This window comes from Diabrotica virgifera, chromosome 4 (assembly GCF_917563875.1).
Source record: "Diabrotica virgifera virgifera chromosome 4, PGI_DIABVI_V3a".
Lineage (NCBI taxonomy): Eukaryota > Metazoa > Arthropoda > Insecta > Coleoptera > Chrysomelidae > Diabrotica > Diabrotica virgifera.
In genome coordinates, this window is record NC_065446.1 from 141,543,944 (window position 1) to 141,566,194 (window position 22,251).

A 22,251-nucleotide genomic window follows, 5' to 3' on the forward strand; every position below is an offset into this window, starting at 1 on the left:
TATCAGTAGAAGAGCAAGAATGTGAAGAAATGTATCGACAGACAGTAAAAAGAAATAAAGGGAGATACGAAGTGAGAATTCCGTTTAAGGAAGACGTCACAAAGTTAGGAGAATCTAAGCAGCAGGCATTCGCCAGATTGATGCAACTAGAAAGGACGTTTACAAAAGACAAACAGTTAGAAGCGAATTACAGACAATTCATGGAAGATTATGAAAACCAAGGTCATATGGCAATAGCGGAAAACCAAGGAGGCGGTTACTACCTACCTCATCATCCAGTGAGAAAGGAGGACAGTACTACAACAAAAATAAGAGCCGTGTTTGATGCATCAAGTAAAAGCTCATCAACAGTAAGCTTGAATGATATTATGCACACGGGGCCAAAATTACAACAGGATTTGACAGATATACTATTGAGATGGAGATCCCATAAGGTAGCATACTCAGCGGATCTGGAGAAAATGTTTAGACAGATCAGAATGGCAGAAGAAGACCAAATGTATCAAAAAATACTCTGGAGAAAGGACACAAAGCATCCAGTGCAAGAATATAAATTGAAGACGGTGACATACGGCACGGCCGCAGCACCATTTTTAGCGTTAAGAACAATACAACAATTACAAGAGGATGAAGGAGAGAATTTCCCTACAGCATCGAAAATAATAAAAGAAAATATGTATGTAGACGATATACTAGGAGGAGCGGAGACGTTAAAAGAAGCAGAAGCAGCCCAAAAGGAACTAATACAAATTTTCAAGAAAGGTGGATTTACACTTAGAAAATGGTTGAGCAACGAAGAAAAAATAATGGAGAACGTACCGGAAGAAATGAGGAATGTAGACTCAAAAGCATTCAAGCAAGAAGAAATACGAAAGACGTTAGGAATACATTGGTCACCTAAAGAAGATACAATCAGATTCAAGATAGAAATAACGACGACAAAGAAAATAACGAAAAGACACATACTGTCAGAAGTAGCAAAACTATGTGACCCATTAGGATGGATAGCACCAGTAGTAATTCAGGCGAAAATGTTCATACAAGAACTTTGGGAGCAAAAGACCAGTTGGGATAAAGAATTAACTAGCACGCAACAAAGCAGGTGGAAAGCATATCAGGCACAATTAATAAATCTTGAGAAAATAACATTACCCAGGTGGAACAATTTAAATAAAACAAGCAGAGTAGAACTACATGGATTCGCAGATGCGTCTCTGAAAGGATATGGAGCGGTAATTTATTCAAGGGTGTTAGACCCGGAAATTAAAACGAATCTAGTGATAGCAAAATCTAAAGTCGCACCATTGAAAGGGAAAACGACATTACTAAGATCGGAATTGTGTGCCGCGGTACTATTAGCAAATTTAATGAAGAAAACCCTACAAGCATTGAACAGGGAGAACATGGCAATATATGCATGGTCGGACTCAACAATAACCCTGGCTTGGATAAAGGGATCATCAAAAAGATGGAAAATGTTCGTCGCCAACAGAGTAGAGGAGATAAAAGGAGTTATAGGACCAGAAAATTGGCATAAAGTGAATACGAAAGAAAACCCAGCGGACATCCTCTCACGTGGAAGTACCGCATCAGAGTTATTAGAAGCAGAGTTATGGTGGAAGGGACCAACGTGGCTGACGAGTAAACAAGCACTTAGGCTAACGGCAGAGGATATACCTGAAACAAATGAGGAGGAAGTCAAAACGAAAGTAACGGCGCACATGGTAACGATAAAGGAGGACATATGCGAGAGATTCTCGAATTTAGAAAGAATGAGAAGAGTAGTATCATATTGCATGAGATTTGCAAACAACTGCAGAAAGAAGGACACAAATCAAGGACAACTTACAGTCCGAGAATTAGAGGAAACATTGTTAAAAGTGATAAAGCTCACACAGCTCAACAACTTCAAGCAAGAAATCAATAAGCTGGAGAAAAAACAGCAACTAGACAGGAAGAACAAATTAGCATCATTGGTACCATTCCTGGATAAACAAGGGATTCTAAGAGTCACCGGAAGGCTGAGGCACACGAAGCTACAGTACGCGAAAAAACATCCTATAATTTTACCTAAGGACAGTGCACTAACAAAATTAATTATATCGGAGAGTCATACAAGAAATCTACATAGCGGACTACAACAGACATTACAGTACATAAAGAGGAAATATTGGATAATAAACGGAAGAAGAACCGTGAAAAATCAATTAACTAAATGTATAAAGTGTAGGAGGTATAAAGGACAAGTAGCACAACAGTTAATGGGAGACCTGCCGGAGGACAGAGTGAACCCGAGTCATCCCTTTACGAATACAGGGATAGATTATGCCGGGCCGATAAAAATAAGTACTACGAAAGGCAGAGGACAAAGGAGTTATAAAGGATACATTGCAGTATTTGTGTGTCTGTCAACAAAGGCAGTACATCTCGAGGTAGTAAGTGATATGTCTACGGATGCATTTATTGCGGCCTTCAAAAGATTTACGGCACGCAGAGGACAGTGCATCAACATTTACAGTGATAACGGAACCACATTCGTAGGAACGGCAAATTTACTAAAAAAGGAAAATCAAAACATAGAGGACGAGATAAAACAAGGATTAGTTGCACTAGGCACCCAGTGGCATGTCATACCTGCACATGCGCCACACTTCGGAGGATTATGGGAAAGCGCAGTGCGAATAATGAAATATCATTTGAAAAGAATCATAGGGGAAACAGTATTAACATATGAAGAACTGAGTACGGTGCTAACACAAATAGAAGCCTGTATGAATTCGAGACCATTATGTGGATCATCAGAAGACCCAGAAGGGAAAATAGCAATTACACCAGCTCATTTCCTTATAGGGAAAGAAATCGTATCACTGAATCGGGAAGAAGAGCTCACGACGTATTTGAAGATGCCAGCAAGGTGGCGAATATTGGAAAAAATAAAAAGAGATTTCTGGAAGATTTGGAGGCAAGAGCACCTGCAACAGTTACAACAAAGGAATAAATGGCATAAAACGCACCCAAACATAGAAAAAGAAGAAATAGTCATAATTAAGGAAGAGGATACACCTCCAGGTAGATGGCCATTAGCAAGGGTAATAGAAACACACCCTGGAGCGGAGGGATTAACCAGAGTAGTGTCAGTGAGAAAGGCAAACGGGAAAATAACAAAAAGGCCTATACATAAGCTGATAAAATTGGAAGAAGAGAAACAGGAAAAACCAAAGAATTCATCAGGTTCAAGATGGAAGAAAATACTAATCGCAATAATGTTTTTAACACTATTAAAACCCATGAATGCAGAACTGTATAAAATATACAATCCGGAACCAGGGTTATTTACAGAAGACCTTGGAGAGGTTTACATAGACCGGGGAACATTCCGAATAAAGGTGCTAATCGAAAAAGGAAGAGTTCAAAAGGAGCACCAACTGATAGGAGGTATGATACAAGGCATACAGGATGTGTGTCAAGAGACAGAAATCGTAAACTGTATAGATATAATAGGGAAGTTAGAGGAAGGACAAAGGAAGGCGGAGTCAGTAAGCGAGGCATTGACAGTAGAAATAAAAGGAAGTAGAAATAAACAATGGACTCAGGTGACTTACAACCACCGTGAGCGACAAAAGAATTCGGTGCCGGATGCAAAATTTTCGGAAGTGTATGCGAACTAGATAGGGATTAACTTAAGGGTTGAAAACTAAGTCGTGTGTGATGATGCTAAAGAGGTAGGCCTAGGGTGGTAGTACGAATCCCACTCGGTTTGAGGATCTGCATATTTAACACGAAAATAGATTGTGTACATGATGAGAAATAAGCAAACGGAACTTGGAATTATGGAATTAGGATATTTTTTTTGGAAATCAGCTATAAAGCTGCAAATTGTGGGGATTTTTATTGCCTCGCCCCAAGGAATAATCTACTAACTATAGAAAGTAGATTATTATTCTACACTTCTCTACAAACCTTATACAACTTTTGTATACAACTACAGGGTTGATAATTTAATACTTCACTTATGGTCATCCAAAAGGACAATATAAAGGTGACTGCAATAGTTAAATACTCTAATAATAAATCGTCTAATAATAAAAATCAGTAAAATAACTTTTATGTAGTTCAAGGCTGGATGGAATTAAAAAATGCATCAGCATTTAGGAAATATTAGCCTACATATATTTATCATGTCATATAACACGAGTTTACAAAAACTCAGCTGGTATGTTATGTAATAATATACAACGGTATCTACAATAACAAACACAAAGGCAAAGCATATCAGGATATAAAAATAGTCCGAGAGCTAGTAGCACGATCTATAACATTAATAATAAACTAACGAATAGTACTCGATAATAATAATAAAATAATACAATAATAATATTATTCTTAACTAACATATTGAAACATATCCCACTCAATACCTTTAATTTACCCTTACCTAACCTAAACTTTCATTTGAATGTTTTGATTTAAATTCTGATTCAGATTTAACTTGATTTATTACCTAAGGTGTTGCAGTTGGAAAAGTATTAGTTGTTCAAAGACTAGTGTCTTTACATCACACATTATATTAACCTATCTTTGTAACCTAATGTATTATGTTATACTTGTAAACTTCGAACACTGACACTTGGGACCGCTTTTCCGGCGGGCAGTATGTCCAATAACAAATATTCAGAATTCATATCCGATATTGAACAGAATAATTATACCACCCAGTAGATTGCACGAATTTATTTTGTTTTTATATTCACACACGTAGATTATTAGTTTAGATCCAAATTGGTCAATTATCAACAATATAATTTGGAAATGACACGAAAGTGCTGACAAAAGTAGAATTATTTACCTTAATTAAATATACAAATCACGCGGGCATCGTGTCACCAATGACCCAATTTAAGCTTCTATAAAACCAAGATATCTGGCCTAGAGAAAGAGCATTCATCAGTCTACATCAGTCTTTAGCTAATCGCGTATCAGTAATTAGTCAGTGTTCGGAAGTACTCCCGGGGTAGAATTACCCTAGTGTCGGTTCTATCAATAAATACCTTTATCGCTATTCGGTGTTTATATCCTTATCTTTATACAGCAGGAAACACAAAAATTATTTACATCGCCGATATGACTAATTAACCTATGAAATGTCAATAGTGTCAAAATCTCATAAATTTCAATAGTGTCAAAATTTCATAACAGTAGAGTAAACTGGCCTGAGGTTGGACCAATTACAAACAAACAATACGGTCAATTCAGTCAATTTGAATTACTCCTCCTGGTTTAAAAACAGATATTAGTGTCAAAATTTCTTAAAAAATTAAAGAAACAAAAAATAATGCGATAAAATAACTAACTGTTGACCTAGCCCAGTGTTTTTAAATCTTTTCTCTTTCTCGGGGAGTCGCCGACTGAAAGAAAAAATTGAGGCTCTTAAAACAGAATTTTAGTGGGAAGGATGTGCTTGTTTGTTTTTCGAAAGTTTATCAAATTGTGGTTCTATTTTTGAAAGGCTAATAATCAAATCATTTTATAATTGCAGTCTATTTCTCTTTTTAGTTTTAATGTCTACCATTGAAAAAAATGTCAGTTCACACAAGTATGAAGTGGCGAATCGCACTAATAAATTTAAGGGCTTCTTTTGACAGCTCTGGATATTGGTGTTTTCTTTACATCCAAAGTATGTCGACACTTTGCGAATAAAATTCCATTTTAAGCATGTCATCAGAAGCTAAATCTAGAAGACATTCTTTCATTTTTTTGGTGACATCAGCCAAATCTATTGATTTGTCCACAAAAAGAGTTTAAAATCCATCTACACCCATTGTCAGCTTAAGAGTGCAAGTCTGGAAAGTATGTCAAAAGTTGCTCGTGTAAATTATGCAAGCTCCTAATGATGCAAGGAATGTGAGCCGATACTGGAAAACTTTGAATTATCTTCATCAATCTTCTGAACACATGGAAAAGAGTCATATTGTTTTGCAGAGAGGTTGACCACAAACGAAGTTTTGCGTGAGATGCTTTTACTTTATCTTTAGCTGTTAAAATATTATCTTTCCTTCCTTGAAGGTTCTTGTTAAAATTGTTAAGATGGCTGTAAAGATCTGCCAAAATACTAATTTCAAGAGCCAATAGGGTCAGAAAAACGATAAGCATATTTAGATTTTACATCTTGTAAGAACATTTCAGCTCTTAGTTGTGAATTGTTAATGTTCAAAATAGCCGGGTTTGCAAAGGTTTACCTTTGATAGAATTTAAAATTTTTATTAGATCCTTGAGCACGTCATTTAAATCAAAAGATACTACCTTAGAAGCTAGAGCCTGTCGATGAAGAAAACAGTGTGTCCAGGATATGTTTGGCATTGTCGTTTTTATTTTGCACTATGTCCGCTATGTTTGCTAGTCATAGCTTAACCGCCATTGCTACGAATAGCGATACATTTTTTCCAATCAAGATGGTAGTCACAACTGCATAAAAAAAACATATCGTATAAACACTGGTCAGTAGTGTTTGCAGGAAGTGCTTTGCAAAGTAAAATTTCTTCCATGATACTGTCATCTGCTTCAAAGCCCATAAATACTACAAACTCGGAAACATTAATTTGTAGATTCGTCAAACTGCAAAGCAAAATGTTGGCTGTTCTTGAATTGTTGGCCCACGTGAATAAAAGATAAATGTATCAAAATAGAAAAAAATTTATTACCTAACGTATGTAGTTTTTAATTAATTTATTTCTTTGGTTTTCTATGACACCAGGGGGTCGCCAGAATGTTTCAACCTGTAAAGGGGTCGCGAAATCAAAAAGATTGAAAAACTGACGTAGTCAAAATGGACACATGTGACCGGTAATATAAATTCGCAATTGATGAAATAGATCCGTTTCTGGAAGATAAATAAACGTACCAGTTTTACTTTTTCTAAATAGTTTTTTTTTGAAAATTGTTTTCAAATTCTAAAAGTGAAAAATTTTAAATCAATTTTTCTAGAAAACGGTGTATCCTACCGACTTAAAGCAAGAGTACCTTTTAGTACTAGAATACCTCACAATTTAATAATCCAGTATCAAGAATGCATAAAAGTTAGAGACAAAAAAGTTATATCATACAATAACCGTTGCCCTACCCAAAACGGGCGCCTGTGACCGGTTCTAGAAATTCGCAATTTATGGAATCGGTTGATCTCTGGAAAATAAATAGACATACCAGTTTTCGTTTTTCTAAATAGAAGCTTTTTGGAGGTATTTAAAAAAGTAATTACAAGACGTCATCTTCAAAGAGCTCTCTCTATGTACCTAGCTCCCTTAGGAAACATTTAGAGACTAGGTGATTTGGGTTAAACCTCAATATTTTGAGCGTAGGAATCTACAGTTAAAATATTTCCAATTATTAATGAAACACCGTGTATAGTATATTTCTTTCAATTCTTTTCTTTTTATTATGCAATAATTTTTTATATAATAATTCATTTTATTATCATATTTAACACAAGTCTTTAATTATATTATGCATATTAGGCATACTAACATGGGAAGATGAGTTGTAGACTCCAAGTTCACTAGTGTTTTAACTTACATCTAGAGCAGGGGTGAGCAAATAGAGTGTAGGTATACATATAACATTTTAGCATCCGATATCGGATTTTGCAGATTGAGTATTTGGTTCCTCAGAAATTTCCTCATTTTCAAAAAGGCTGCTCTTGATTGCTCTATTCTTGATTGAATTTCTAATTTCGGATTTAGATCTTCCATAATGCAGACTCGCAAGTATTTCATTTTGTCCACTTGTTTAATATTTTCATTTTTTATCTGGATCATTGTTATGACTTAAAACATTGGACGAAATTTCTTTAAAAATTACGTGATATATTAATTTTATTGGGCACAAATTGTCCGGATGTATATCCAAGTAAGACAATTTATTATTACTATTGACAATAAAAGTGATGGTATATCCGCGGAACTTATTAAATATGGAGGTGCTACTCTGACTAATCAAATATATAAAATAATACTGAGAGCCTGGAATGAGGAACAAATCCCGGAAGAGTCGTGTGTTGGAATCGTTTGCCCGCTACATAAAAAGGGTGATCAATTGGAATGTAGAAACTATAGGGGAATAACCCTCCCTAATACAGCTTACAAAATATTTTCGAGTATCTTATATGGTCGCCTAAGTGCACATTCAGAGGAGCTTCTTAGAGAATATCAAAGTGGTTTTAGGCCTGGTCGATCAACAACAGACCAGATCTTGTGCTAAGGCAAATACTGGAAAAACCAATGAATTCATTATTGACACATACCATCTTTTCGTAGATTTTAAATCGGCCTATGATAGTGTCCTAAGGAGTAAATTGTATGAAGCCATGGATGAATTCCACATCCCTGATAAACTGATAAGATTGGTTAAGGCTACAATGCGTAAAGTCGTTTGCAAAGTCGAAATACAGGGCGAACAATCAGAGGCGTTTGAAACGAATGTTGGGCTGCGACAGGGAGATGCGCTGGCGTGTCTCCTCTTTAACATAGCTCTGGAAAAGGCGGTCAGAGATGCCCGAATAGACAACAGAGGAAATATTTTTAATAAATCATCCCAAATTTTGGCATATGCAGATGACGTGGACCTAGTTGCCCGCACAACACGCAAACTAGAAGAAATGTATACCACCTTGCGCTGGCGTGTCTCCTCTTTAACATAGCTCTGGAAAAGGCGGTCAGAGATGCCCGAATAGACAACAGAGGAAATTTTTAATAAATCATCCCAAATTTTGCCCGCACAACACGCAAACTAGAAGAAATGTATACCACCTTCTCAAATGCCTCAAAAAATATGGGCCTGAAAGTAAACGAGGAGAAAACTAAGATGGACATCAACACCCAACAATAGAGCCAGCAACATCGGTCACCAATTCACTGTTGATAACTCTACCTTTGAAGTGGTGGACAAATTCACATACTTAGGCTCCCTGATCGCCAAGGAGAACGTCATGAGGGAAGATATCCAGCGAAAGATAATCCTAGCGAACAAATGCTATTTTGGAATGAGTAGACATATGAGAAGCAGAAGCTTAAGCCAAACAACAAAAATAACCATATACAAAGCCCTTATACAACTAGTGTTGACATATGGATCGGAGAGATGGATCATCTCCAAGGCATATGATGCTTATATTTGAACGAAGGATCCTGATAGGAATATTCTGTGGCATCTGTGAAAATGGTATTTGGAGGAGGAGGTGCAACTATGAGGTATACCACAGATATAAACATATATTTGGTGGTAAAGACGTAGTATCTCTTATAAGAATAGGAACACTAAGATGGGCAGGACATCTAGCAAGATCACAGCATAACAACCCTCCTAGAAGAATCCTTATGTCACAACCTGTGGTAGAAATAGGGGTAGGCCAAAAGTTAGATGGAAGGATGGTGTAGATGAGGATGGGAGAAAAATAGGCGCAGCAAACTGGCAACGGTTGGCAATGGATAGGACTGACTGGCGTAATAGACTTGGGAAGGTCGAGGCTCTTTCATAGGGCTGTAGCACCATTGATGATGATGATTGACAATAGAAAATAGGAAGGTCTCAGATACAGAATACATTATTGAAAATAATAATATACACTAATTTAAATCTAGAAACCTTCCTTATTAGAACCATTCTTTGTTAACATCCTCCTTCTCTGCCTTCTACAATTTACAAGGCAAAGAGGCGACGAAATAGAAAACGGAAAGGATTCTACAATATTCAATCACATCCCGTTTTCCTTCATATAGAAAAAGGTACAAGAAATGGTTGTTAGTAATCACAATCTGAGTAAAGATAGAAGTGAAAGAAAGGCAATTTATGTTTTATTTCTAAGAACCATTTCTGTACCTTTTCCTAAAAGGTACAGACGTACCTATGAAGGAAAACGGGATGTGATTGAATATTTTAGAATCCTTTCTGTTTTCTATTTCGTCGTCTGTTTGCCTTGTAAATTGTAGAAGGCAGAGATGCAGGATGTCAACAAAGAATGGTTCTAATAAAGAAGGTTTCTAGATTTAAATTAATGTATATTATTATTTTTTTAATAATGTATTCTGTATCTGAGACCTTCCTAGTTTCTATTGTCTTTAATAGAATGTCGCTGCAGCGTTCTCAGAGGGGATTCCAATCTATCTTTGAAATTTCCCTTAAAAAGGCAATTTGGTTTTGTATTGATTCAGAGGCGGGTAGGCATCTGTACTGACGACGGTGATACCAGAAACAGCGCTGTCTGCAGATTATGCCTTGCCTCTGAATCGAAATAAAACATAAATTGCTTTTCTTTCACTATTATTACTATTACCTATTATTAAGAGACAAATTTCTTTGTCCAAATGATTTAAAATGATACTTTTTCTTGGACAGGGAAAAACTCCACCAAAAACATTCACTTGTGCACAGCGTACGTACGCTCGGTCCGGCAGACATTTTGAAAATTTCATTTTGGCCCCGTGCTTAAAAGTATTTGCCCACCCCTGATCTAGAGTCTAGAGAAACCTATGTACCAAGTTCTCTTTATATTGTTCCTTCAAGACAGAGTGTAAGAGTATAAGACAGAGAATTCCTCGTTTAATTTGTGACAAAAAACCTATCTTCCCTTTTTTTCATGCGTCGCTTCGTTTTCATCCAAGAAACAAAATATCTTAACGCTTACAAAGTATTCGACGAAGTTTCTATATAAATGTGTAGAAACTTATTTCGAATACTTTGTAAGCGTTAAGATGTTTTATTTTTGCATGAAAACGAAGCGTCGTATGTACAAACGGTAAGATATATTGTTTCTCAGAAATTGAACGGGGAATTAAAAAATAATTTTTAATTTGAAATATCTGTCTCGTGTTTTTGTTTTCTTTAAAAAATTTCAGACCATTACCCGTACGCGCGCCAATGGTGAATATAAAATTCTTAATTGTATGTCAAAAAATGCGCAATAACTACGTCTTAAAACCCACCAAATTTCATTTGCATACCTCAACCGGTTTTAGAACAATAAATAAGTAGTCAGTTTGTAAGAAAAATTTTAACACTCCGTATCTCGGAAAGAAATGAAAATCGAATAACAACATATGAGTTATTTTTAATTTTTATTACGTATATTATACAGTCTTAAAGTTTGGGGAGTTCCTCCCCACTCACCCTGTATATGTGTCAAAGTCATGTTGTCCTATAGAAGGTTAAGATATTTCTTATTCTTCTTCTTCCTTTATTGGGTTATATCCCTCGGGATAATTCGCCCAGCTTACACCAGGGAAATACTCTTGTCTTGCTCTGGGCAATCGAATATTTCCAAATGCTAAAGCCTCAATTTTTTAAATATATATTAGTAGGAACATCTTATAGGACCAGACAGTCCCTACAGGTAAGGCAATATTATAACATAAGGGTTAAAACTTTTATCGTTTGGAGGTCTAATATCTTTTTATATCTTTATCTTTTTAATTTAAGATATTTAATAATATATTTAAGATATTTAATAATAGTGATTTAGGTTAAGATATTTGTTTGTTTTATTTTTCTTCTTCTTTTATGACCTTTGGGAGCTGTGCCATTTAGCCATCAAAATTTCTTAAAATTAAACCTACCTTACAAGACTATTACCAACCTAATCGACCAAGGATAGGGAAGGGAAAGTGAAATTAAAAATAAACTGTCATTAAAATACAAACTAAATAAATAAAATATAATTTGAAAACAATAATTTGACATTATATTTAACTTCCAATATTATGATATACTTCAGTTACCGTTTACCATCTCACCAAATATAATAATGACATCATATATACTCGTCAATGAAATTCTCTCGCTATAATAGGAATGGCATATCAAGAAAATCTGATTAGATTCCCTATATATTTTTTCAAATGTAAAATATGGCAACAAGGGAAAATTGAGTGCGTGACTTATTGTTTGACTTCGATCATATAATATTTGGCAATAGTGTACATCCATTTTACTTCTGCTCCAAACATTTTTTAAACCTAAAATTTTAATTCTAGGTCAAGAAGATTATGACAGACTACGCCCCTTAAGCTACCCACAAACAGATGTCTTCTTAGTATGTTTTTCAGTTGTTAGTCCGTCCTCTTTTGAGAATGTCAAAGAAAAGGTAACATACACGGTTTTCTTATTGATATTTCTGCAATATTTAATGTTTTACCGTTGATTGATAAATAATAGAGGTCAGTATTTATCAATCAACGGTTTTACTGTTAAATAAGTTTATTTTATATCTTAGTACTTGATCTGGAATAAGTTTCTGGAATACAGTCGAACCTGCTTATCGGAATAACCTTTGTATCAAGCAAAATATTCGTATAACCGGGGTATTCTAATATCCGATCATTGGTAGCTAGTACGGTTTCGCATTGGTTTCGCGACCTGAAATTTTTATTACTTAAATCGGGATATTCTAAAAACCGGTATTCTAATAAACGGGTTTGACTGTATTATGAATAAAACTGCCAACACTGAGGACTGCTAATTGTTTTAGAGTTTTAAACAAAAATTATCATGCTTTATATAAATATGATTCCAATAATTGGAATCTTATCTATCAGAGAGAGTTCTTAGGGTTAAACAAGAAGAAGCCTACTCGGAACTAAAGGAAATCAATGCAGGTGTACCACAAGGTAGTGTGATAGGACCGGTCCTATACCTATTATACACTAGTGACATCCCTGAAGTAGATCATAACACAATAGCTACCTTTGCTGATGACACTGCCGTTTTAGCCGTAGGTGAAGACCATGAAGAAGCAGCAAGAAAACTACAAATATCTGTTAACAGACTTAACAAGTGGACTAAACGCTGGCGAATTAAATTAAACGAAATGAAGTCAGTACATATAAATTTTACAAACAAGAAAAAACAATACATTCCTGTTAACGTAAATAATACCCAGATACCATACGCCGATACCGCAAAATATTTGGGTATTACACTAGACGCTAGGCTACGCTGGAGGGCCCATGTTAAAAAGAAACGAGAACAGCTTAACATGAGGTATAAAAAAATGTATTGGTTATTGGGAAGACAATCCACTCTCTCGATCTACAATAAAATGTATGTATACACCGTTCTTAGGCGTCAACGCCCTTCGGTAGGGATCTATGGAGGAGTATCACCAAGCCGGAAGCCCTTATCCCTTCCCGTACCGCTCCTCCATAGGTCGATCAGACGCCAGTTTATTCCAGACCAAGCCGTAGACTCTATTGAGTTTTATACTACGGCGTTGGCCTTTTATAAATTTCATGACCTAGCTGAGGCTCGAACCAGCGACCGCAAATCGCAAATCCACTAAACTTGTCGATCGACTGAGCCCCAGCTAACTGGACCGTCAAGACCGACTTACTTTAAGTAAGTCGGTCAATACAATAAAATACTTTTGTATAAACAGATTATAAAACCTATATGGACATATGGCATCCAGCTATGGGGCTGCGCTAGTAATACTAATTTAAACATCATTCAACGATTCCAAAACAAAGTGCTAAGGAACATTGTCAACGCTCCATGGTACTATAGGAACAGTGACCTCCATAGGGACCTAGACATGGATACTGTTAACAAGACAATAGAAAAATTTGCCAAGAGTCACGAACAACGACTTCTTCAACACGTCAATGTTGAGGCCATCCAGCTACTCGACAACACGGATCTAGCTAGAAGACTCAAGAGGAAGAAGCCTTTCGAGTTAGTGAAGTGAAAAATAGTGCACGGTGCAAGTGATGGTACAAGTTAAAATTTGTGCAATATATTAACACAGTGGTTTCCAACCTGTGGGGCGCGGCCCCCCAGGGGGGCGCGAGAGTGTTGCAAGGGGGGAATGCAGATGTTTCCAAAATATCATTTTCAAATACAAACCAAAGAAGTCGAATAGGTGACAAAAAAAGAATCTAACTGCTATCTAATGCTATCTGCATCTATTGGCATAATAGCTATGATGCTCAGTGAATTATCTGCTGATCAACTTAAAATCATTCCACTTGCAGGTAATACGATGGGAAGACGGATATCTGAAGATCTCTGCGATCAATTAATAGGAAAAGTAAAACTATCTTCTTTCGCGTTGCAAGTAGATGAGGCTACCGATATTCTTAAGGATGCACACTTGATAATATACATAATGTAAGATATGTTGTGGAAACTGATGTTAGAGAAGACATGTTATTCTGTTAACTTATTGAAGGCAATACTACAGCAAGTGAAGTTTTTAATATAATTTTTTATTTCATTCATAGGAGATTCTGACCAATAGAAAGCTACAGAAATCTGAATTAAATCGATAATTTTTGATAATCTCCCGTCGTTAAGTATATTACGTCAGATGCCCTTCGTTGCTACGAAAAAATACATTCAGTGACATTAATGACAATTAATGTTTTAAGAATTATAAAAGTGATGACTTTCAATCGTCAAATATTTATAAAAACTGTGTGTTTAATGGTACTTACATAAATAAATTACAATAAAATTTTGGTTTTGAACAGTTTTATTCATGAAATAATCGCAACAAATTGCACTCGACCTCTGAAATTAATATAGAATTTTTGCTCTCGTGACACTTTGACATAATTTCACTCGCCTTCGGCTCGTGAAATTAAAACTATCAAAGTGTCACTCGGGAAAAATTCAATAATTTCAGAGCTCTTGTGCAATTACTACTGATAATTTTTTTAATGCAAATGACGTTCTGTGGAAGAACTGTGTGGAGAGCTCTATCTATAGCAGGAAAAAATGTCAGTCTACAGGCACGAGTTCGAAAGGTGGCTCCTCGTGCAGTTTGGACGCATAGCATGATTCATAGAATCATAGAAAAGACAATCCCTTGTTTTAAGAAATATGGGTGAATATCTACTAACGGTATTTGAAGTTTCCCACTTTTAAAATATTGACATGTTTCCAACATTGACAAAAAAATTTTGACATGTTTCCCACTTTTAAAATTACCTGTCTTGCTGATGAAGCAGGAAACCCATTATGAACGCCCGGCACGGCACAGCCCGGCACGGCACAGGACAGTCCAAATGGATTTGTATAGTTTTAAATGCAACGTAACCCATTATGAGCGGCCAGCTCGGCCCGGCACAGTCCAGCACGCAAACGGAACGGCCAAAATTCTCCGAGGAGAATAAAATCCGTTGAAGTTGAACGGCCTGAACGGCCAGTCGGCGAGAGTGTGTCATAATTGTTGGTAGTAAGCAGATATTGTTGATTTTTAATTAAAAGCGCGTGTTTGTTTTGAAATATGGAAATATAAAATTTGGTTTGAGATATTCGAAAATATTTGAGAAATTTTGGATCATCTTTATGCGGGAAAAGATGATGAAAATCGCCATATTCTCTTCTTTTTTTAATATTTCGTGAACCCAAAACCGATGTTTCCGTCGTAATTTTGCATTTTCGTCTGTTTCAATCTCAGCACAAATTTCACTAACTATTATAACCTCTTCTTCTGACGAGGTCTCCATGGCAAATGGTCATTTTTCCGGTGCCGTGCCGTGCCGGCCGTTACAAATGGGTTTTTGGACGTGCCGGCCTGTGCTGTGCCGTGCCGGGCGTTCATAATGGGTTTCCTGCTGTAGAAGAAAGTAAAGTTCTTATTAACAATCATTTGACCAGTCTATGGAAGCAATTCTCGTTTTACTTTAAGTAAGAAACCCATTATGAACGCCCGGCACGGCACAGCACAGACCGGCACGTCCAAAAACCCACTTGTAACGGCCGGCACGGCACGGCAAAAACTATCGTAAAATAAAAGTTTTTAAAAGACATAAACTACACAATTTTAAAGAATATGCATCATGTTAAAAAAACGAATTCATGGTTAAAAGGTAATGTACGTACCTGTCCATTGATCAAAATTTTCGGATATTTGTACCCATGTATTGTCCTTTTTCTTACTATCATGATAACTTGAGTCCGATTCATCATACAAAAATGGGTATTCTCTGACACTCTCAATGAAAAGTTCATCCATATTATTTTATTTCAAAAGAAACAACGTTTCAATTAAAAAATCAACAATATATCTGCTTATTACCAATTATGACGCACTGGCGCCGACTGGCCGTTCAGGCCGTTCGACTTCAACGGATTTTATTCTCCTCGGAGAATTTTGGCCGTTCCGTTTGCGTGCTGGCCTGTGCCGGGCCGAACCGGCCGCTCATAATGGGTTACGTTGCATTTAAAACTATACAAATGAATTTGGACTGTCCTGTGCCGGGCCGGGCTGTGCCGTGCCGGCCGTTCATAATGGGTTTCTTGCTTTAAAGATCTTGACATGTCCAAAAATATGAATGGATTAGAAACCCGTTTGTGATTGAAAAATATGATGATTTTGGCCTTACGACAGCAGGGCAGGAAATGATAATAGACTTATCTAGTATAGCTAATTTTCAAGATTGAGTTGAGAATTTGTAAAATTAGATTGTTAAAAAATTAGGGGGGCGCAACAATTTTATTTCTATAAAGGGGGGCGCAAGTACAAAAAGGTTGGAAACCACTGTATTAACAGAACCTAAGGGGTACTATTGAGTTTGTCCTTAGTCTTAAGTTTTTAGTAGTAATTTAGGTTAGAAATAAGTTGCTCATTGATCACATTATTTGATCAGATTGTAATGTCCTTAAGCATCTTATTGGTGTTTAATAAATAAAATTAAAAAAAATATAAATATGATACTTGAAAAGTTGTTGTGTCTACAAAACTGTGATATTTATAGATTGTGGATTGATTTTCCATGCGGAAATATTTTCTAGTAGATTTCTTATTCTATAGTCTATAACAGTTAAGAAAAGATAAAAAATCTTGCAAACAATACTATTAATATCTGTTTTATACCAGATGTTAAGCTTACAAGATTCTTGAGTTTTATGTTTGTTTACTTAATTATAAATAAAACCAGATAAGAAGGGATTATAAAAGACTAAAAATTATAATTATAAACTGTCACTTAGAGGTTTAATAAAATAACTAATTAGTGGAACTGATAGTATGTTTGTAAATAATATAATAGGAATATTACATATATATTTGTTTGCTATCTATAATAAAATATTTCCCAGTTTGTTTTTTTTGTGTTTGTAGTTTAAAATATAAATTTTTTACAAAGCCTTAAAAAGTTTGATTGCAAGTTATACTTTTTAGTCTAACAAATCAGTAACAAAATGGTATTTTAATGTTTCAATAAAACATGTTAAAATTTTTTTAGCAGTTCATTTAATAATGTGAGAATAGAAATATGATTTATTGTCACTTAAGCACTGCTGGTTTCCTCGAAAGCGGCACCGACAAACTGCAACCGTAGCACTGCGATGAATTACGTCAGATTACGGTGAAAAATTCAAGGTTCTTCACTGCGGCAATGGAATGTGCAAACTCAGCAAGCGGTGTCTTCCAACGCATCCTTGGAAACCACCGCTATTATTTTGCATGGTACAGTTTTTTATGACGTCATTCGTCGCAGTGTTATGGTCGCAGTTTGTCGGCACCGCTTTCGAGGAAACCAGCGCTTTAGTCCATGTGGTGAGACCGCTCCCGTCTGAAAAAATTTCTGATTCGGATTGTCCGGATAAACGTCCCCTTTAAATAAATCTGAAGGGTGCCGGGCGGAATTTTTGGGCAAAAATTATTTAAACAATGTTTTTAAACAAATGCAAAAGATTACGTTTTTTTTGCCCTGGAACATATTTTTTTAGATTTTGTGGGTCATTCTAAACAAGAAAGGTATCTTCTTAACTTTTCTCAAAAATTGATAGTTTTCGAGTTACTTATGGGCGATTTAAAATCTAAAAAATGCGAAAATACGCATTTTCGTATTGTTGAAGTTGCCAGATACATAAATTGAAGTTTAAACATTGAGTTTCAAGATTCTGAGTGATCGGATCTAACCCTAATCTAGACCATTGTTTTTTTTAATTGTTAAATATGCGTGTCCATCTGAGTTTTCTGCCGGTGCGGCGAGCTCTATTTCAACAATCTCCTATTTTCCTCCTAAATATATATTTTTAGAAAGACTAAGTTTTCAATCCAATGGCATATAAAACAACATACGTCCCACCAGAATGAAAACAATGGGAACCTTCTGGAATATATTTTCAGATTCTTTGGGACATTCTAAAAAAAATAAGTTTCTTGTCATTTTTCTCAAAAGTTAATAGTTTTAAAGTTATAAGCGATTTAAAACTATTAACTTTTGGGAACAATCACAAGAAACCTGTTTTATTTAAAATGTCCCAAAGAAACTAAAAAAACTAATTTTCGGAGGGAGGAAAATAGGAGATTGTTGAAATAGAGCGCGGCACCGGCAAAGAAATCGGATGGACACGCATAATTAACAATTAAATAACAACGGTGTAAATTGAAGTTAGACCAGATCACTCTTCAGAATCTTGAAAATGAATGTTTAAACGACAATTTAAGTACTTGGCAACCTCAAAAATACTAATCTAAATATGAGTTTTTAAGCCTCGAAAATGCGGATTTTCGCAATTTTCAGATAACAATTTCTGCCCAAAAATTTCGGCCGGCACCCTTCAGATTTATATAAAGGGAACATTTTTGAATAGGAATCCGCAAAGAAACCGAATCAGAAATTTTTTTCAGACGGGAGCGGTTTCACCACATGGACTAACTGAGAATTATTCTCATTATTACTGACAATTTTATGAACAAAGCTTACATAGAGTCAGAAAATAACGATAACAAATACAATTTACTAAAATTAAATAAATCGTCAATATACAAAATTTGATATTTAAAGAAAAGCAAAAACAAAAACAATATATTGCAAAATTTATATAAATTTCACATTGAACAAGTAATTTGACTTCGTAAGTCCTAGGTTTTCACCTAAAGTGATCGAAAGTATAACCGGAAGTCGATATTTGAACTCTTCGTGCAACTTTACTATTTCACTAATTTTGAGTCATTTTTACTAAGCTTTCGATCATAATTGCTTAAACGTAAATGACTTCACAACCGGAACTAAAGATTCAAGCTCGACTTTACAATACGCTTCGGTTGATGTCACATGTAGATACTATTTCTGCGATTATAATATGGCTCTTCCGTTTATAACGTTTTAACCGGAAATGATTCAAATGGCGTAAAAACCAAAATTATACACTTGCTAAGGCACGCCGAGTAATATATCGCTGATATTAGCGTAGTATATATTAGTTCGGTGACTTTAAAACGGTACTCCCGGTCTCAACTCTAAAACAAGTCCGCGGTCAAATTTCTCATCTTTAGTACCATACTTAGGTTATAAGCTTTCATTCGACACCTCATTTGTCATTCTATCTGTATTAATAACGGAGGAATTATATTCGCGGACAGTCAGTCATGAAACTAGAAGTGTAGGAGTTTGTTCTCGTCTTGCTAAGGCGCGTCGAATAATATATCGCTTGTACTATTTCGGTGACTTTAAAACCGTACTTCCAGTTGCATTTCTAGAACCGGAAGTTCGAGATCAAATTTTTCATCTTTAATACCATCCTTGGGTTATAAGCGTTCATTCGATACCTCACTTGTCATTCGATCTGTATTAATTAACGGAGAAGTTATATTCGCAGATGGACTGACAGACGGATATACAGTCATGAAACCGGAAGTATATACTTGTTCTCGTCTTGCTAAGGCGCGTCGAATAATATATCACTTGTACTATTCCGTTGACTTGAAAACAGTACTTCCGGTTGTATTTCCGAAACCGGAAGTCCTAAATCAAATGTCTCACCTTTAGTACCACCTTTGGATTATAAGCTTTCATTCGACGCCTCATTTGTCATTCTACCTGGCATAATGACGGAGGAGTTGTGTTTACGGACAAATAGATAGACTGACGTGGATAATTCAAAGTTTTCAGTTTCTCAAAATTGGGTGAAAACAACAGACAACAAATAAAATACAACATTAGGAACTAATACGTTTAGGTGAAGGGCATTGTTCACATAGTTTACTGAGTTGAAAATCTTATAAGTTTTGAAACAATTTTTTTATGTTTTAGTGGGTACCTGAAATTACACACCATTGTCAGAAAACACCTTTTTTATTAGTTGGTACACAAGTTGATCTTCGTGACGATGGAGCTACCATAGAGAAACTAGCAAAAAACAAACAGAAGCCCATATCAATTGAACAAGGTGCGTTTTGGTTTGTATTAATTGTTCATTTTCTGAAATTGTTTCGAAGTTCTTTTATATGTGACATGTCCGTGATGTAATATAGTTGGGACAACCTATATAAATTAAGTTGTAAATATCTTTATCAAAATATAATGTAGTGTATTAGCCATGCTCGAAGACAATGACTCCTGACCGTGAATTAATACGTGAGGTTTACATATTAGGTAGTGTATAAAAATGCAGCATAGGTAAATTCAAGAGTTGTTATAATTAGATACTTGATATGTACAAATGTGTGGTATAGGTAATGATTTGTATTTGTAAACAACTATGGTTGAATCACCGTTTATACGATGTAAATATAAAGTTATCCAAACAATAGAGTTTTAATTAATTGGGACCAAGAAGACATTAACAACACACCTATTTAATACATGGCTGATCCTGCAGACTAGTGGAGAATCTTCTGAAAGGAGCAAGGATGGCGGCACCAGCTTGGAAGTATAGACGGCGAAAACAGACCAGGACAGGAAGAATGCAGAGAACCCAGTGAACAAAGACACAAGTGGAGATAAAATGTAAGTAAGAATGTCTATCTTTATTAAAAATGCTTCCCTCGTTTTTATATTTTTATTGAAAATTGAATAATTTATGAAGTATCGATTTTTTTTAAGAATATCTATAAATTTTGAAATATGAAGTGATTTTTGAATTGAATATTTTTATAGAAGTTTATTATATATGCTATTCTTGAATTTTTATTGAATTTTGAATCTTTATTGAATTTATTTGAAAAATCTCTATCCGATTTCGATTTTTTTAGTACGGTTATTTTTGAACATTTTATGGAATATCGAATTTTTTTTTTCAAAAATTTCTATCGAAGTTTGAGATATAAACTTATTTTGAATATTTTTATCTAACTTTTGCATATGCTATTTTTTTATTGACGAATATGTATACTATTATTGAATTTTTATTAGCCAGTTGTTTTTATTATTGATATTTATTGATTCAATAGATACATTTTAATCGATTTTGTGTTAAATTTTGTATGATATGAACCTGAATTAATAATTTTTGTGTGATTAATGATATATAAATGATTTTTTTTAATGAATAATGATTAGTGATGACATACGCTGATATAAGAACTTAAGATAAACATTGCTGTAAGCAAGAAATATATTTTTAACGAACCGACCTGAAGAGTCGAGATAAGGAATTTGGAGAAGAACTATATAGATAAGAAGAAGAACTAACAATATTATAAGCTAAATATTATGAGGCAACTTAAAACAATAAGAAACCCACGGCTCTTGTCAAATTGGGAAGGTACTAAGTGATTTATAGAAGCTTGAAAGCTTATTAGAGACCCACTCTGTGTTTTGAGAGTACCTATTTTATTCATGATTATTCGTGAATAAACAACGGCCTCAAAGCAAGGGATTGAGGTTGTGAAATTTGTAAAAGAATTTGATCTAGCCAACGATGTTATACCCGCTTCTGTTAAGGTAGATTGTAGAGGTTTCGTGGCTAGTATTGAGTATTATGATTGTTATATGGAATATGTAGAAGAATTGGAACTTTTCTCTCGAGTAAAGCCACTTTGATTAGTCGAACGTAGGCATTGAGGGATAAGTAAAGGAAGTGATTATTATGATGTTATATTATGAAATGATATATTGATGATTAAATGACAAATGATTGTTATATGAAGATGAATTATGTACACTGTAGAAGTGTTATTATGTGGAGAAAAATGAAGAAATATAGTTATAGTACCAGACAAGAAGAAGAGAGAGAGAAAAAAAATAATTTTATTAAAATATGTGGGAAAAATGGAACAAGGAAAATAAAATTTGTCAGAAATGTCAAAATAAAGCAGAATTAAGAATAATATCAAATAAGTAGCTAATCATTGAATTATGTCTAAGAATTAAAGTTGTAAATTTTTTTTCTCTAAAGTAATGTAAATTATAAATAACTTATTTTTAAATGTAGATAATGAATTCAGGTTAAATTTTCGCGTAAAATGGAAGTGTTTGAATTAAGGATAGACAATATCTTACAATAGTGTTAGTAGATAGTAAGCAAAGGGAC

The 22,251-nt window shown here is 34.9% G+C and overlaps 1 protein-coding gene across 1 annotated transcript in view; it reads left to right on the top strand.

The window, feature by feature from the left end:
• The window catches only part of LOC126883167 (cdc42 homolog), a 75,967-nt gene that overhangs the window by 43,525 nt on the left and 10,191 nt on the right, over nt 1-22,251 (top strand). Inside the window, exons 4-5 of the mRNA XM_050648416.1 lie at nt 12,018-12,127; nt 20,031-20,166. Coding sequence (XP_050504373.1) covers nt 12,018-12,127; nt 20,031-20,166 — 246 coding nt within the window. The remainder of the gene's footprint in view (nt 1-12,017; nt 12,128-20,030; nt 20,167-22,251) is intronic.